General features: G+C 40.0%; 1 protein-coding gene across 2 annotated transcripts; it reads right to left on the minus strand.

Annotated features, from left to right (window-relative positions):
• Window positions 1–216: 216 nt before the first annotated feature.
• On the minus strand, window positions 217–12,798 carry LOC118377992 (microtubule-associated protein RP/EB family member 2-like). Of its 2 annotated transcripts, none has more exons than XM_035764926.2 (7): window positions 12,681–12,798; window positions 5,509–5,636; window positions 4,794–4,939; window positions 4,361–4,580; window positions 2,651–2,814; window positions 2,003–2,161; window positions 217–1,793 (listed from the first exon to the last, which is right to left on the minus strand). In XM_035764926.2, the coding sequence occupies exons 2-7, from the start codon at window positions 5,627–5,629 to the stop codon at window positions 1,707–1,709; spliced, it is 897 nt and encodes a 298-aa protein (XP_035620819.1). In that variant the 5' UTR covers window positions 5,630–5,636; window positions 12,681–12,798; the 3' UTR covers window positions 217–1,706. The 2 variants fall into 2 exon arrangements, with proteins under 2 accessions (XP_035620819.1, XP_035620818.1); XM_035764925.2 differs by lacking the exon at window positions 12,681–12,798 and adding an exon at window positions 7,432–7,686.
• Window positions 12,799–18,509: the final 5,711 nt, after the last annotated feature.

Consider the following 18,509-nt stretch of genomic DNA (forward strand, 5'->3'; position numbering starts at 1 on the left):
GCAAAGCAAACCCAAATGGAGTCAGTTCCTTCAGTAAACACATCAAATAGACAGAGCCTGTTTTGGGCATCAATACCTCATTGACCACTGCACTGCCAAATCCAAATTAACAGTTTTCGTTCCTTACATTTTTTTTTTAAATATCAACTGTCGCAGTGAATAATATTGAAGGTTGGATATTTGATGGATAATACGACAACATAATGAAAAACTCAATTTGACTGAAAAGGTGAAAGGTTTTATTACAGTAAATCCATTCAAATCTCAACAGCTTTCAAAACGCAGGTTAAACATACAAAAACACATCTCACTTAATAGTTATTTTTTATTATTAAATATTTAAAAAGCAGGTCAAGTTATTCACAAATAAAATGCAAACATGCAACACGTTTTGGGGAATGCATAATGAGTGGGACATCAGAAAAAATATATATAATTATTGACAGCACATGTTTACATTCCTTTTCATTTACACAATATATGACTAAAGCATTATGGTGCACTGCCAAGTTCAATAATAATAAATGCAACATTAAAAAAAGGTATACAATGTACGTACTTGGAATATAGTATGTCAAATTACTCAGTGAACTGACTCACAACTTTCCCTAAGACATGTGGTTCAAAAGTCATATGAAAACATCTGAAATATACCTGACTTCCACTGAATACGAAGGTGGTTAGTTGCTGTTAAAACTAAAGTTGAAAATAATGTTCATTGTGGTCATACTAGTCTACACTAAAATGAGCTCCCTTCCCTTATGATGAAGCCATACCGAAACAAACTTGTTTCTGTCACTGATGCACCAAATCTGGTGCAAATTAGGCATTTTTGAGTACACTGATTAATTTATCAGAATTCTTAGAATTCATGAAGATAGACAAATTATGACTAGTATGTGACTAACTCACTACTGCTTTTCATTCATGATTCTCATGGACCATACTGCCTCACTTCATGTAAAGGCAATATCGAGTCTTCTAAGCTTTAATTATTGTTTTTGTCATTAATTTGTAATTGTGAGTCTATGGACATACAGTATTATCCATTCCAGAGTCAAATGTCAGTGCAACATATGGAGGAAGGTTATTTAGGAGATACTACGAGCCCTTCAGGGCATTTTCTTATTGCATTCTCATGATTAATATGGTTGATATGTAATAAAAAAAATCAAATAAACAATCACTTTGAAACAACGTACATAATGGAAGGATCATGGGACCGACCGAAGCTGGCAACATACATAACACTTGCTGACAGATAAAAACACTATCTGTCCACTCCATACTACAACATTTTGTCACATCTAGAATTTTGGATGACTTGTTTTTTTCACTGTCCTTGGAAACTTCTGTGATGTTCTGAGCTTGTCTGCATGTGGCAGTATGTAATAACAGCCACCTGCCTACAGCATTTCACAACAGTCACAATAACACACAGAATGTAGAACAGCAGAGGAATATTATATATATATATATATATATATATATATATATATATAAAAATAAAATAGGGTCATGTTTCTTTGCATGAGGTTGTTTCATGTGCTCAGTCTTCAGGAGAACAAAAAAATAAACAAACCACGAGGGGAAGAAAGTACAAATGAGAATTTAAAAAAAAAATTAAACCTGTAACAAAATTCTCACAAAACAAAAGGGCATGGTGTTGTGGTGGGGCCAGGGGCAAGGACAGGGAGTGATGGCAGTCAGTACTCATCCTGCTGATCATCAGGAACATCCTCTTCATGGACCCCTGGATCCACATCTTCTCCATCCACCTCTCCTGCACCTTCCTGAAGGGACACAAGCAGTCATAACAAAATGTCAAGGCCAAGAAAATGAAGTCCTTGAACGATTAGCAAAACCTTTGCTATCCAATCCAGTACCAACCTTCTAGAACCTAAAACAAACGTTGCACAACAGCAACCCACACCCAACCGCCTCTGGGAAATTCCTATGAATGATCAATCAATGAAGAGCCAATCAAATACAGCCGACTGACCTGTTCGTCTGCAGAGTACAGAATCTCCATTAGCCGCTCCACGAACTGGGCGCTCTCCTGACCTTGTTCCTGTGCCAGCACTTCCACATCCCGCAGCTTTCCAAAGTAAAAGTCCCTCTCCTTCTCCACACCCTCAAGTGCAAGTTTTAATGTGTTCACCTGTACACAAAATGAGGAAAAGTAGTATTAGTATCATACAGACAAGTTGATATTACTATCATCTACTTGTTTTACTTCACACACCACAATTTTCTTTGTGTGGAAACTGTTTTGTATAATGATGTGCAGTATTAATGATTTTTCCATTGTCAATAAAATACAAAATGGTCAAAGTTGGACAGCGCACCATCTTAAAAATCTAGCTGTAATACACCACTGTTCCTCTGATCCCCAACTGCTTATTACTTGGATCGTTTTCATGTTTAGGATTTAACAGTAATTTAATCCTTGGAAAACCAGGATTATGGAATGATCATTCAATGCAGTTTGTAATTAGTTATTATATTGGTTTTGCCAAAAACAATACATACATATCCTTCTTACAAATCTAAACAGTGAGTCCAACTTAGATATATTAAATTGTAATGACGCTGTTGTAGTAACTTATATATATTAAGTTGTAATTATTCTGTAGTAGTGACTTTATACCTGGTCGTTGAGCCCTGTGACCTGTGCTTCCAGTTCCCGCTCTCCTTTGGCCGGAGTTGTCGTTGGAGTTGCAACTGGGATTCTTTTCGCTGAAGAGGGTCTGGAGGATGGATGGGGGCTGCAGGGGTTTTGTTTCGGAGTTGTTGCACTTGCCCTGGTGGCTCCTGAACACAAAGATATGTTAGAAAATGTAAATAATCTGGTCATGTCAGGGTGTTCACACTTGGTCCTTTTCAGCCAATTTTTGTGAACTCACCTCGGTTTGTTAATTTTTCGTTCAGTGTGAACACTGACTTGCCTAGTTGAATAAAGGTACAATTTAAAAAAGGAACTCAGACCCTCAAAAGAGCCCCTGAAGTGAACCAAACTGAGACCATCAAGGGGTGGTCTGAGTTCGGTTCGCTTGAACTCCGTGGTCCAGTTCCCGTTTTTAGGGCAATGCGAATCCAAAGCTTCCCAGGTTCGCTTGTCATTATTACTGCACTACAGTAATGCAACACCGTTTCCCCTGCCATAATCCCTCACATTGGTGCTACAAAAGAGAAAAGATAAGGTTAGTGGAAAAAAACGTGTGCCGTTTTTGGATATTGATTAGCGATTGTCAAGAAAGCAGAGAAATTTCCAAATTGTGTGGAGTTTTCAGATTATATGTTTGCACTATGTGCGCTATATGCTAAGAGAGCTTCATACACTGTTTATTTCGTTTGTGGGGTTTGAATAATGTGAGAAGACGACATACTTGGCAACAATCCCAACAGAGGATACAAAATCAAGAGACGTGCTATCCGGGATCATTGGGACGTCCCAACTCTGACGTTACCACATGGAAGTTAACATTTAAAATAGTTAAGGAAAGGGTTAAGGTTAGGATTTAGAGTAGGAATGTCCCAAAGAGCCTCGATAGCACTAAGCATAAAATCAACACTGGCTCTTTTTTATTTATTTAACTAGGCAAGTCATTCGTAAAGGGCCAGTGGGCTATATTGGGTGTAAAATGTTCAATTACAGCATTATTTAATCTGCAGTATTCTTCTGCTATTTATTCTGTTACCAATAATTTGTACATGTTAATATTATCTTCAAATTATAAATCTCATCTTTTAACTAAATGCAATCTATTAGCTTCCAAAAAGTATATCTAGATGTCCAATAACATGATCTGATATAATGGCTTTGTAAAAACCCAGAGTGCATTGAGTGAATGTTGGAAAAAGATCTTGGTTCCTTTATAAACATAGCAATGTGAATGCGAAGAGGACTCAGACCAGGTCAAGTGAACTGGCAAAAGAGTTGAGTCCTTATTCAAAGGCATGGGTCGTGTGAATACAAAAAGAACATAGTTATTTTGCTTTTTACCCCAGAGTAAAGAGGACTGATATAGGTTCATTAAAGAGGACTATATGTGAAAACACCCTCAGACAGTTTCTTAATCTACATAAACAATGTATGTTGTCCAGAGGGGTGTCCTACAAAACAGGATAAATGAGTTAGCAGGCTAACTTTGATAAACAACCAGAATTAAACAAATGTTCTGGTTCATTAAGAAAGCTAAACATATGTGTTTTTGGTTGTTGAGTCAGTTAGACCATGCTCATTTCAAGCACATCTTTAAAAAACAACAACATTATTTCCTAATATTTAGACAAGTTATCTGGCTAACACATTGATCCTGCTTTCTATTAGATAGACCCCTCAGGTAGCTGGTCTTACCTGCAGTGGGGGAGCTGGCTGCGTGGTGTTGGGACTTTTTTGGCAGGTTGAAGATCTGCTCACCGGGGTCAGGTGGGGGGATGGCATCCTGACCCTGTCTGGCCTGAAGTGGGTCGTAATCCTTACCGTCATAGTTGGCATCAAAGAACCTCTTAAACCACTGGATGAAGTCAAGGTTGTCCTGAAATCTGGCTTTCACAAGCTTCTCCACAGGAATAATCTTTAAAGAGGAGAAGTGGAAATAAATGATCAAGATAAACAATTACCCCAATTATTTTAATAATCTGGACTTCATGTGACTTGACAAATTAGAAGGAAAAAAATGAAGGAACTTTGTGAGTGTTCTATCTAATATAGCCTTGCCAATGCAACTAACTGTCATTAGCAGCTACGGTAGGTCACGTCAGGACACTACTTGGCCTCATCCTCTCACCTTGTCCACATTCATTCTCTTGAAAGAGGCCTGCAGCAGCTTGAAGTTATGAATGTACTCATGCTCGAATTTAGCCTGGAACTTAACCTTCTTAAGATGGACGCAGCCAGGGAATAACAAATCCATGAACTGGCAGTAGGCTGCTCCTAGAAGGGAATTGAGATGTGTGACAAAAATTACTGCTTGTTTCTCTTCTGATACAAGTGCAAACTAATTATATTTTTCAGGCACATGCTTGATGGAAATGTTAATCTGTACTGCCATTAGCAAACCTGTGCACAACACATCCCTTCAATTAAAAGACACAGACTAGAGACCATGGAATTAGTACCATTAGCACACCTTGCGACAGGACTATGTGTGGTTCAGGAGAGATTGGATTACTTGGAGTAGCCATGGCATGGTAGGCACAGCAAGTGCGCACACTAGTTTTATTAATAGCACAGTCCGTCTTCTCTGTCAGAGCAAGGTTAGGTTAGGAGCAAGGTTGGGGTTACACCAGGTTTCTTTGATTATACATATTACTATGTATAATTGGAGTTTATCAGCAGAAGTTGGGCATATAAGAGAGGGAAAAAAATGGCCATCTGTTTCTCATCCAATACCTATAGTATCATCCTGCATCTCCCTTCTTATGCTCGGCCTATATCCTGAGGTCCTTGGTTCTGGGAGGAAGCACAGTTTGCAGCAGAGTTAAGAGGGTAATTATTCTTACCTGAGGAGAGCTGCTCCACTTTAGTGTAGTTCAGACCGAGAAGATCGTTAACCCAGGCAGTGATATCATGCCTGCTCATAGTCTCCTGGGTTATTGAGGTAGAATATACGTTGACCGCCATCCCCCAACTGCAAAATACAGGAAGGCATTTCTGTCAGTTATAATTCACTTTCTACAAAACATTACCATCTTGTATCCCTTTTACATAATGGTTAGCCAATATTCTGTACACACAATTGTTGACCAACAGATAAAAACCTGCATATAATTTTCAACTACTGCCATTAAACAGAAAGATGCAGTAGCAAAGATTAAGCAAGGCAACAACAATACAAACCATCCAGGGGAAATTCACTGATTTGACAGCAAGCAAGTAAACATAGGCATATAATCACAGCTACTAGATACTGTACGAAATTAAGCCAAAGTCTAGTAATGTGATAACATGTTAGTAACACATAAAGATAAAGGATGTCCAATTAAACAGCAATGGATACACACTATCAACACTAAACATGCATATACACTCATAACAGGAGAGGGCTCAAACAAATATGGAAAAAGCATTCAGGAGAGTATTGAAATTGAGTGAAGTTTGAGTATAGTTGTACTACAAATCTACATGATGATGAGGAGACATTGCATGAGGATATAAAAAAACGTATCTTCATAATGAAGCTGGCTATTGTGAGTTAAGAAACATCAATGGAGCAAAGTGAAATGAACATGGTGTAAGCTCTCACAGTGCAAACAAATAGCATGAATAGTATAATGTGTGAAACTGTTGATAACCATAGTGATGTGATCACAGTAACTTCAAACATGGTCTTTGACGAGTGTATCCTACATTATGCAAGAACATTGTAAAAGTGCAACAAAATAGCGCTTTTCACCGCTTTGGTATTATTTCATTCTAAATGATGAGGCTGGAACCCATAATGTCAAAATGTAAGACCCGAGTTGTTATCGCACCATTTCATATTCTCAGATGGGTATCAGAAATAAAAAACGGGCCTACTAATGTCTAGTGTTCTATCGCTCCACCATACCAAACACTTAGCTAATAATCTTACATCCTACTGTCACAGATAACAAGAAGGGCTGGCCACTTAGCGGCAGACGGACAATGCATTTCCATTACGGTAACAGCTAACGTTAGGCTACAATTACATCAAGCGCATAATTTATTCCAATGACCCAAACTGACCAAATTTGGACTGGAGTTTCGGTTTCGAACTATACTCTCATTGATTTCGCACTGATAAAAAGGACAGCCGTTCTCGTGTCAACAAAGCAGATGTACTGCTAGCTTTGTTAGCCAGTTAGCTCATTGGCTATACTTGACCCAGACAGAAGACTTTATCATTTGAACAGACTGGTTTTATAACCATGACATATAATACAAGGAATAACTAAGATAGTAAAGGTGCCCCTTATCCCAGAACACATGATTATGTAGGGGTTGGACCAACAAAAATAGTAAAGCAGCTACTTGCAATCATTAACGTTATAGTCAAGACAGTGACTGTGTATGTGATAATGGAGCAAGCTAACGGGGTAGTCTTTTTGACAACGGTCTTATTTCCAACTCGCCACATAATTTGTGCCGTTATATCACTGTAAATGTCACGTATTTCGCTTTGGCAGAATTGTTAACTTGCAGAGAGAGGCCTCCTCAAAACGATTTAACCCATGATTAAGAAACAGCACGTACATGTTGGATTTGATAATGACAAGTCACCAAGAAGGCAATACATGCACTATTGCACGAGCCGATTCATTGTAACGGAATCGAAATAGCACTAGACCGTGGCATGGAAAACATTCAATGCTCGTGAAACAAATGTTCAGGGTTTTGCAGCAACCTTGTGCTCAAAGCCTTGCTATGAAACCACGCCAACTGCGGCATTTGCACTGATTTACCTGTAGGCGCGCTCTCCTCGCACTGTATTTTTTCTGTAAGGAATGCAGTTGGATCCGTCCGTTGGGATGATGTCGTTGTTATTCTCTCCATTTGGGGACAGTGCTTGGGTGGGACCAGGCATTGGGTCTCTAAAATATTGAACAGATTATCTGCTCTCTCTCTCTCTCTCTATGAAAGGACGATGCAATATAAAGTGACGCACCTCGGGCTCGTTCTCTAGTCTGCTTATTCTTCACAAATCTGTCTCTGGTGACGTCACTGCACCCTAACCAACCACGTGACTGATGGGGTTGCGGTGCGCTTCTTGGAAGGTGGACGGCGAATTCCATTAATATAAACGAAGGAACATAGGGACCCTTTCTCACTCAAACGCAACATGTTTTGTTTATTTCGTGCCTCGGAGTCAATAGCAATAGTTGGCCTACTTGAAGACATTTAAATGCCAGGCCTTTATTATAAAATTATGCATCTATTGTGCTTCTTGGTTTTCTATATTCTCATTATTTGGGCGAGTGAGAATTCAATTGCTTGTTGGATTTAATTTACATAACAATATTAATGGTTATTATATTGCTGAAATGCAGAAGAATAATCGTGGATCTGTGACTGGGACATATAGGACCAATTCTAGTAAAAAAAAAAATTGCATACTGGTAAGCAGTTTCATTAATGTTGCACTGAAAACCAACCCTCTGATGGCTAGTGCTGAGTATTAACAAATGTATTTATTTTTGGTTTCCAAAAACAACTAATTGATTGATGTTGGTTCAATTTCTTAAATTCCATTTTGTTCTATTTTTCCGTGAGCTCAATGCTTTAAATAACAGGCCAACAGTCTACATAGTTTAGCTGTGGTAATTAACTACAATAACCATCATCTATTGCATACCTACTTGTCCAGTCTGTTTATTTTATGCCTGCCACATTAAGTGGGACAGACACTGAGAAGAGAGAAAAATATGCAATGGAGAGGTATAGTGAGCAGTTGCTTCACGAGGTATCTCTCCCTAAAAATACATTATCCAAGTATTTGATAGTTGGTATTCAGCAGTTATAAAAGTATGCCTTATTTACTTTGAACTACTAAAATAGTGTTGTCAGACAGCATAGGCAGTAGCTCTATAGAGATGAGATGACTTACAATAAAATAAAGTCATTGACAAAAACAAATGCAATATGCAGAACTGAAATATTTTATAAAAGTCATGTGAATAAATTATGGTGAATAAGTGATAAGCAGTAATGGCACTTTTACTTTTTTATTCTGTGTTGTTACAGCATTCAACCACATAATGCATAGGGCATTTCACACACACAAAAAAAAATAGAAACCAAAAACCTGATTTTTAAAAATATTGATAATCGAACTGACCTCAAAAAAGGACTAATCGCTCCTCACTATGGCTTAAAAGGATTGCCTTCTAAAGTGCTGTACTACAATCACAAGTAGCAGAACAAAAGCCTTTGTTGTTAGCCATACTATAAGGTCCTGGAGAGCTACTGAGCGTATGCTGGCTTCCATTCCAACCCAGCACTAACTCTGATCTGTATATAGGCCAGTTTATCAATTAGCTCAACTGAAACTTGTCATTGGCGCCCTGTGCACCACAGACTGTCCAGAAGTTGGCGGCTGCTTTAGTCCAGGTCTGGGAGGAGATCCCTCAGGATCTGCCACCTCATCAGGAGCATGCCCAGGCGTTGTAGGGAGGTCATACGGGCACGTGGAGGCCACACACACTACTGAGCCTCTTTTTGACTTGTTTTAAGGGCATTACATCAAAGTTGGATCAGCCTGTAGTGTGGTTTTCCACTTTAATTTTGAGTGGGACTCCAAATCCATACGTCCATGGGTTGATACATTTCATTTCCATTGATAATTTGTGTGTGATTTTGTTGTCAGCACATTCAACTATGTAAAGAAAAAAGTATTTAATAAGAATATTTAATTCATTCAGATCTAGAATGTGTTATTTTAGTGTTCCCTTTATTTTTTTGAGCCGTATATATATATATATATATAAGGGCTGCACTGTCCCACTAACACACCACATGGCAGGCTGTACCCCTACTTCCGCCAGATGCCTCTAATTCTTACGTCATTTGTCAAGTCGGTGTCCTACTGTAATCTGCCGAGACAGTGAGACACTCGTGTCCCCCGGCGACCAGTTTGTTCATAAAACATCCTCCATTCAGGTTACAAATGCGTTGGTTACTTGGTTTCCTCCTTGACTTGATTTAATGGTGCGCCTGTCTAAAACCAAAACTGGGAAAATATACATACACTCTTAATAAAACCCCTTTTTCCACCACCATACTAGTGGCTAATGCCACTTCCTGATGTTGCGTACACTGTTCAGCCATGGGTAAACAGACTGCTGAATGCGGTACACAACATCCGGAAGCAGCATTAACCACTAACATGGTGGTGGAAATAGTGTTTTAAGACAGAACGCATATTTTCCTGTTTTTTTAAGCTGGTGGACCATTAAATCGACTTGAAGTGGAAACCGGCACCTTTTCAGCCTGGTTTAAGATATACCTTGCTCTAGGGCACAACGGTTGTAGGTTGTATCAGAGATAGTGATGCCAGAAACCTCTGGTTGCCAGTTGACTGATTACTGTGAATCCCGCAAGATTCTTCCAGTGACAGACGTAAGCCATGATTGCAACCCTCAGATTACCAGCCATTCTCTAACTGCCGCCCTGCCAAACCCTCAGGTGTTAGTGCTGGGCTAGAACAAAAGCCTGCTGCCTTGAGTCTCCATGACAGAAACACACGGTTACAGCCATGCAGAATTTATATACCTCAGGGAACAATAGACCTTTTTATTTTATTTTTGTATACAGTACCAGTCAAAAGTTGACACGTACTCATTCAAGGGTTCCTTTATTTAGACTATTTTCTACATTTTCTACATTGTAGAATAAAAGTGAAGACATCAAAACTACTAAATAACACATTTGGAATCATGTAGTAACCAAAAAAAGTGTTTAGCGAGATTCTTCAAAGTAGCCACCCTTTGCCTCGATGACAGCTTTGCACACTCTTGACATTCTCTCAACCAGCTTCATGAGGTAGTCACCTGGAATGCATTTCAATTAACAGGTGTGCCTTGTTAAAAGTTACATTTGTGGAATTTCATTCCTTCTTAATGCATTTGAGCCAATCAGTTGTGTTGTGACAAGGTAGGGGTGGTATACAGAATACAGCCCTATTTGGTAAAAGACCAAGTCCATATTATGGCAAGAACAGCTCAAATAAGCAAAGACAAACAACAGCCAATTTCTTTAAGACATGAAGGTCAGTCAACGTGGAACATTAAGAACTTTTAAAGTTCATTCAAGTGCAGTCGCAAAAACCATCAAGTGCTATGATGAGAGGAAGGAAAGGAAGAACCAGAGTTACCTCTGCTGCAGATAAGTTCATTAGAGTTACTAGCTTCAGAAATTGAAGCCCAAATAAATGCTTCACACAGAGTTCAAGTAACAGACATCTCAACATCAACTGTTCAGAGGAGACTGCGTGAATCAGGCCTTCATAGTCAAATTACTGCAAATAAACCACCACTAAAGGACACCAATAAGAAGAAGAGACTTGCTTGTGCCAAGAAACACAAGCAATGGAAATCAGACCAGTGGAAATCTGTCCTTTGGTCTGATGAATCCAAATGTTTAATTTTAGAGTTGGTGAACAGATGATCTATACATGTGTAGTTCCCACCGTGAAGCATGGAGGAGGAGATGTGATGGTGTGGGGGTGCTTTGCTGGTGACACCATGTAATTTATTTAGAATTCAAGGGACACTTAACCAGCATGGCTACCATAACACCTCCAGGCTCTGTAAGGGCTATTTGACCAAGGAGAGTGATGAAGTGCTGCATCAGATGACCTGGCCTCCACAGTCAACTGGCCTCAACCCAATTGAGATGTTTGGGATGAGTTGGACTGCAGAGTGAAGGAAAAGCAGCCAACAAATTCTCAGCATATGTGGTAACTCCTTCAAGACTGATGGAAAAGCATTCCATGTGAAGCTGGTTGGGAGAATGCCAAGCGTGTGCAAAGCTGTCATCAAGGCAAATGGGGGCTACTTTGAAGAATCTAAAATATATTTTGATTCGTTTAACACTTTATTGGTTACTACATGATTCCATGTGTGTTATTTCATAGTGTTGATGTCTTCACTATTATTCTACAATGTAGAAAATAGTAAAAATAAAGAAAACCCTTGAATGAACAAGTGTGTCCAAACTTTTGACTGGTATTGTATATGAACGAAATATAAGCCAGCCTGAGTAGTAACCCTCTGACAGTGCACACACTGTTTATTATTCGTACAACTAGAACACAGTGTACTCCTCTGCGCACTGACTGAAGGAATATTCAGTCAGTGTACATATGTCCTCAAGAAAAGCAGGGATTAAAACATTGCCAAAGACACAACATGAAAACGTTCTGACGATTAAACACATAGCTGTTCTCCATCTCAAATCAACACCGGGCAAATATGGATAATGATGACTGCAGAAATCATAACATAAGGAAAAAATGCCAAGTTGAATTGGCCATTTCAGATCTCTTTTGCAGCTGCTTAGGGGCATCAGCTGTCTTGGACACCTAGCTGGTACTGAATTACTGTATTGATTTGCACTGTACCATTGTGGTGCCATGCTGTTCAATGTTATGTTAAACCAGAGCAGCAGTCAGCACAGTGTACAAATGAAGAAGTTTCTCTCTGGTGGCTGAGACTTGTCAAAGGACTTCATAGCTGAATATATATATATATATTTTTTTACAAGCATTATCTTGTTTTTTGATATCCACGTTGTTGTAGAGAGTTTTGGTTACAATTTTGCAGTGCCCTTTCTCGCGGGAAGTGGTTCAAATGTGCAAAGTGTCACATACTAAGATACACAAAACCAAAGCGAAAGTGGAGTAGTGAGTGAAACTTCCAAACTAGTAGGTGGCTAGCTGTCAAACCAAATAGTTAGCATGCTAGCTATCTGGCTAATCAATGTATACCGGTAGCTAGCACTACCACGGTAACGTACACTGCTGGACTAGCAAGCTAGCAATAATTACAAGCCCATTTAGACAGAAACCGGTAGCCAACATATACAGTATTAACCACATTACATCGAGTAGAATTCAACAATATACTGAGGTGTACAGCCCGCCATATATGTCCTAAAACATGTTCAACAAGTTTGACAAAAAAATCACATTGCAACCGTAGATTTTTTGACTCACCAGTGAACTCAGATTTCAGGTTATTCGGTGTTCAAAAGCTACTATTTTCCTGAGTCACCCCACCCTCTTTCCACTCATTGTAGGAGCTGATGACGCCGATAACGTACACATGTTTCATTCGACAAAGAACCAGCGTTGCTGAAGCCGATTGGCTTGATTGTAACATCTGGTGTGATTTCGACCAGTCATAAGTTGATGCGTTGCTCATTGTGTACAACTGACAGCTACTGTACGTGGACATTGGAGTTGCCTCTGCACTCTCATTTTTTAATACATTCCTGCATTCCTTTTAGTATTACACAATAAGACAATATGCAATGTATACAGAGAAAATGCAGTATGTCATTTAATTTCTAATTCTTATTTTTTATATATTTCATTTTTCTTTTAAATGATCCAACTTGTACTTTTGTACTTCAAATGAAGGGTTTCACCTTCAATATTCCTATACCACATTGGATATGATAAGACTTATCTTGTTTCCAAATGTGCAAAATTAAGCTCTAAGACAAGAAACTTTCATGTCCTTGTTTAAAATGTATAGTATGAGGCTAGGAATACCATATATAGATTTTCCTCATCATAAATCAATCTCTTTGGAGAGAGAAGCTGTGGTCCAGAGCAAAAGGGCTTTCAGACACATTTAGTAGGAATCTATGATTTGAGGCTTGTAAGGAATTTGGTTTCAGGCCAAACATTCACCAGAGCTGACTTGGTCAACCAATTTAATATATCAAAATATGTCAAACAAAACAAATGAGATATTCCCACAAGTGTGTGCAAGACATAAGGTCCACAGTTCCTTGGTTGAGATCTTATCTACAAACCATTTCCATTATATGTGTAGGTTAATAAGCAGACTTGCTTGAGATTTGAGTCAAAGAGCATATTTCATCATTCAGCATTGACTGTGCTTGACTGCAATAAGTGGTCTGCATACTGAGCTCCTTGATTTGTTTGTAAACAGTTTAGCAGTTCAGATTTCCCCTTAGCATTTCCCTTAGCACACAGCAATTATACAAGGGGCACTAAAAATATATCTCAGATATTTGGCAAGTCCTGATGTATCATTATCAAAATGATGTAGTCTTGGTGCCAGTTCCTAGGTACAAATTAAGCTCAATGAATCATCTCTATTAAGAATGCTTTTTAGTCGTTTTTAGAATTTGTATTGTACCCAACTGGTTGGACCACTGCTTGTGTAGGAACAGCCTGGTTTCAAGACTAGATGTAACATAGTACATGATAACCGGGACACTCAAATTAGTAAGATTTGTTATGTTTGGTATGGTTACATAAGACAGAAGGATAAGGCAAAAACAAAAATGTTGGGTAATTAGGAACTACTTGCTACTTTGGAACTACTTTGGAACTACTTGCTACTTTGCAACTGAACAACGCACAATCCCTCCTCAGTGCTTAAACTGTCTGCAATAGGCTGAGAAAGCCTGGACTGAGTGCTTGTAGGCCTTTTGTAAGGCAGGTCCTCACCAGACATCACCGGCAACAACGTCGCCTATGGGCACAAACCCACCATTGCTGGACCAGACAGGAATGGCAAAAAGTGCTCTTCAGCGACCAGTCATGGTTTTGTCTCACCAGGGGTGATGGTCGGATATGCGTTTCTTGTCGAAGGAATGAGCGTTGACACAGAGGCCTGTGTTCTGGAGTGGAATTGATGTGGAGGTGGAGGGTCCGTCATGGTCTGGTGCAAGTGTCACAGCATCATCGGACTGAGCTTGTTGTCATTGTAGGCAATCTCAACGCTGTGCGTTACAGGAACGACATCCTCCTCCCTCAAGTGGTACCGTTCCTGCAGGCTCATCCTGACATGATCCTCCAGCATGACAATGCCACCAGCCATACTGCTCATTCTGTGCATGATTTCCTGCAAGACAGGAATGTCAGTGTTCTGCCATGGCCAGCGAAGAGCCCAGATCTCAATCCCATTGAGCACATCCTGGACCTGTTGGATCAGAGGGTGAGGGCTAGGACCATTCCCCCCAGAAATGTCCGGGAATTTGCAGGTGCCTGGTGGAAGAGTGAGGTAACATCTCACACCAAGAACTGGCAAATCTGGTGCAGTCCATGAGGAGGAGATGCACTGCAGTACTTAATGCATATGGTGGCCACACCAGATACAGATTGTTACTTTTGATTTTGACTCCCCCCCTCCTTTGTTCAGGGACACATTATTTAATTTCTGTTAGTCACATGTCTGTGGAACTTGTTTAGTTTATGTCTCAGTTGTTGAATCTTGTTATGTTCATACAAATATTTACACATGTTAAGTTTGCTGAAAAGAAACACAGTTGACAGTGGGAGGACATTTCTTTTTTTGCTGAGCTTACTTAGCATGTTAGCTAACCCTTTAACCTAACTCCTAACCCTATAACCTGAAGCAGAACCTAGGCACCTAGCTAATGTTAGCGACACCATATTGGAATTTGTAACATATCATACATTTAGCAAATTCATGACATATTGTACAAACTGCAATTTGAAATATGTTGTATGAATTGCAATTCGTAACATATGTGAATTGTAATTTTCATAAACATATACAAATTGTAATTCATAACATATCATATGAAATGAATGATGGACACCCACAAATTAATACATACCATATGGTGTATCCTGCCTGTTTGGCCCTGTCCGGGGGTATCATCGGATGGGGCCACAGTGTCTCCTGACCCCTCCTGTCTCAGCCTCCAGTATTTATGCTGCAGTAGTTTATGTGTTGGGGGGCTAGGGTCAGTCTGTTATATCTGGAGTATTTATCCTGTCTTATCCTGTGTCCTGTGTGAATTTAAGTATGCTCTCTATAATTCTCTCTTTCTCTCTTTCTTTCTCTATCTCAGAGGACCTGAGCCCTAGGACCATGCCTCAGGACTACCTGGCATGATGACCTGGCATGATCACTCCTTGTTGTTCTCAGTCCACCTGGCCGTGCTGCTCCAGTTTCAACTGTTTCTGCCTGCGGCTATGGAACCCTGACCTGTTCACTGTGATTACTATTATATGACCATGCTGGTCATTTATGAACATTTGAACATCTTGGTCATGTTCTGTTATAATCTCCACCCAGCACAGCCAGAAGAGGACTGGCCACCCCTCATAGCCTGGTTCCTCTCTAGGTTTCTTCCTAGGTTTTTCCTAGCCACCGTGCTTCTACACCTGCATTGCTTGCTGTTTGGGGTTTTAGGCTGGGTTTCTGTACAGCACTTTGATAAATCAGCTGACGTAAGAAGGGCAATATAAATAAATTTGATTTGATATGAAACGTAACACATCATACCAATTGAAGTCCATTTCCCCCTCGTCACTTAGCCTACTGTTCTGACTTGGTGGTGCACCTGTAGTCCATAGCCTGTTCTAGAGAAATGTCATCATCGAATATTATAAGACCTTGCATTGTTTTCTTATATTCCCCCTTTATTTATCCTACAGGTCTGACTTGGTGTTCAGGCAGAATACTGTAATACCAGTGCCCCCGCACATTGACTCTGTACCGCTACCCACTGTATATAGTCTCGCTATTGTTATTTCACTGCTGCTCTTTAATTACTTGTTCCTTTTATTTCTTATTCTTATTCATATTTTTTTAACTGCATTGTTGGTTAATGGCTTGTAAGTAAGCATTTCACCGTAAGGTCTACTACACCTGTTATATTCGGCGCATGTGACTAATAAAATTGGATTTGATTTGAATTCTGTTGCTGTACATTTCAAAGGTGCTGAACTTATAGTTATTGACTATGTCTATCCTAGCTCGCTCATTAATGTCTTAATGGAAATTACAGATGACCTCTTATTCGCTCGTCCTCCCCTTATAGTTTTTGCTATAGTTGTTACATCTCAATTGTCAGTAGAAACCACATTTGTTTAAGCAAGTCAGCCATATCAGCTATGTTTTTTTCAAAAGGCAGTAAATTAGGCTGAATTAACTGTTTCGCTGCCAGACATGGCTCTGCTGATAGTCAGGTGAAGAAGTGGTAAGGATTAGTTCAAAGGTGCTGAAAAGAAAGCTCTGCTGTTGGGGCAGCTTTATGTAGGCCCTAACAGTTTGTGGGCATATTTGTCACCATAATAGTGCAATTAATTAATTGTTGTGTTGTGTAATGGCTTTGCTGGCATGCATCTAAAAAAAATTTGCCCCAGCAAGATTTACATGCCAAAATCACTACTGGTTAGGGTAAGGGTTAAGGTTATGGTTAGGATTTAGGGTAGGTACGTCCTAAGGATTGTAGATAACACTAACATGACCTCCGATATAAACAGAGAGGAAGAGGAAGAGAAGCCCAACTCTGGGTAAAATCTGTCTCCTTCCAGCAGGTGACTCGTTGTTTTTTATTTTTTGTTTTTTATTTCACCTTTATTTAACCAGGTAGGCTAGTTGAGAACAAGTTCTCATTTACAACTGCGACCTGGCCAATATAAAGCATAGCAGTGTGAACAGACAACACAGAGTTACACATGGAGTAAACAATAAACAAGTCAATAACACAGTAGAAAAAAATAGAGTCTATATACATTGTGTGCAAAAGGCATGAGGAGGTAGGCGAATAATTACAATTTGGCAGATTAACACTGGAGTGATAAGTGATCAGATGGTCATGTACAGGTAGAGATATTGGTGTGCAAAAGAGCAGAAAAGTAAATAAATAAAAACAGTATGGGGATGAGGTAGGTAAAATTGGGTAGGCTATTTCCCGATAGACTATGTACAGCTGCAGTGATTGGTTAGCTGCTCAGATAGCAGATGTTTGAAGTTGGTGGGGGAGATAAAAGTCTCCAACTTCAGCGATTTTTGCAATTCGTTCCAGTCACAGGCAGCATAGAACTGGAACGAAAGGCAGCCAAATGAGGTGTTGGCTTAAGGGATGATCAGTGAGATACACCTGCTGGAGCGCGTGCTACGGGTGGGTGTTGCTATCGTGACCAGTGAACTGAGATAAGGCGGAGCGTTACCTAGCATGGACTTGTAGATGACCTGGAACCAGTGGGTCTGGCGACGAATATGTAGCGAGGGCCAGCCGACTAGAGCATACAGGTCACAGTGGTGGGTGGTATAAGGTGCTTTAGTGACAAAATGGATGGCAATGTGATAAACTGCATTCAGTTTGCTGAGTAGAGTGTTGGAAGCTATTTTGTAGATGCCGTCGCCGAAGTCGAGGATCGGTAGGATAGTCAGTTTTACTAGGGTAAGTTTGGCGGCGTGAGTGAAGGAGGCTTTGTTGCGGAATAGAAAGCCGACTCTAGATTTGATTTTCGATTGGAGATGTTTGATATGAGTCTGGAAGGAGAGTTTACAGTCTAGCCAGACACCTAGGTACTTATAGATGTCCACATATTCAAGGTCGGAACCATCCAGGGTGGTGATACTAGTCAGGCGTGCGGGTGCAGGCAGCGAACGGTTGAAAAGCATGCATTTGGTTTTACGAGCGTTTAAGAGCAGTTGGAGGCCACGGAAGGAGTGTTGTATGGCATTGAAGCTTGTTTGGAGGTTAGATAGCACAGTGTCCAAGGACGGGCCGGAAGTATATAGAATGGTGTCGTCTGCGTAGAGGTGGATCAGGGAATCGCCCGCAGCAAGAGCAACATCATTGATATATACAGAGAAAAGAGTCGTCCCGAGAATTGAACCCTGAGGCACCCCCATAGAGACTGCCAGAGGACCGGACAGCATGCCCTCCGATTTGACACACTGAACTCTGTCTGCAAAGTAGTTGGTGAACCAGGCAAGGCAGTCATCAGAAAATCCGAGGCTACTGAGTCTGCCGATAAGAATATGGTGATTGACAGAGTCGAAAGCCTTGGCAAGGT

The sequence above is a fragment of the Oncorhynchus keta genome, chromosome 23 (assembly GCF_023373465.1).
Source record: "Oncorhynchus keta strain PuntledgeMale-10-30-2019 chromosome 23, Oket_V2, whole genome shotgun sequence".
NCBI classification, from domain to species: domain Eukaryota; kingdom Metazoa; phylum Chordata; class Actinopteri; order Salmoniformes; family Salmonidae; genus Oncorhynchus; species Oncorhynchus keta.

Bases quoted from the DNA above. Each gene is read 5' to 3' on its own strand.
- LOC118377992 (XM_035764925.2), bottom strand. From the start codon at position 7,553: ATGCCTGGTCCCACCCAAGCACTGTCCCCAAATGGAGAGAATAACAAC. The intron at 4,940-5,508 runs GTAAGAATAATT...ATTCCCTTCTAG, and splicing joins AGTGGAGCAGCTCTCCTCAG to GAGCAGCCTACTGCCAGTTC. The intron at 2,162-2,650 runs GTATAAAGTCAC...TTTTGTGTACAG, and splicing joins TCACAGGGCTCAACGACCAG to GTGAACACATTAAAACTTGC.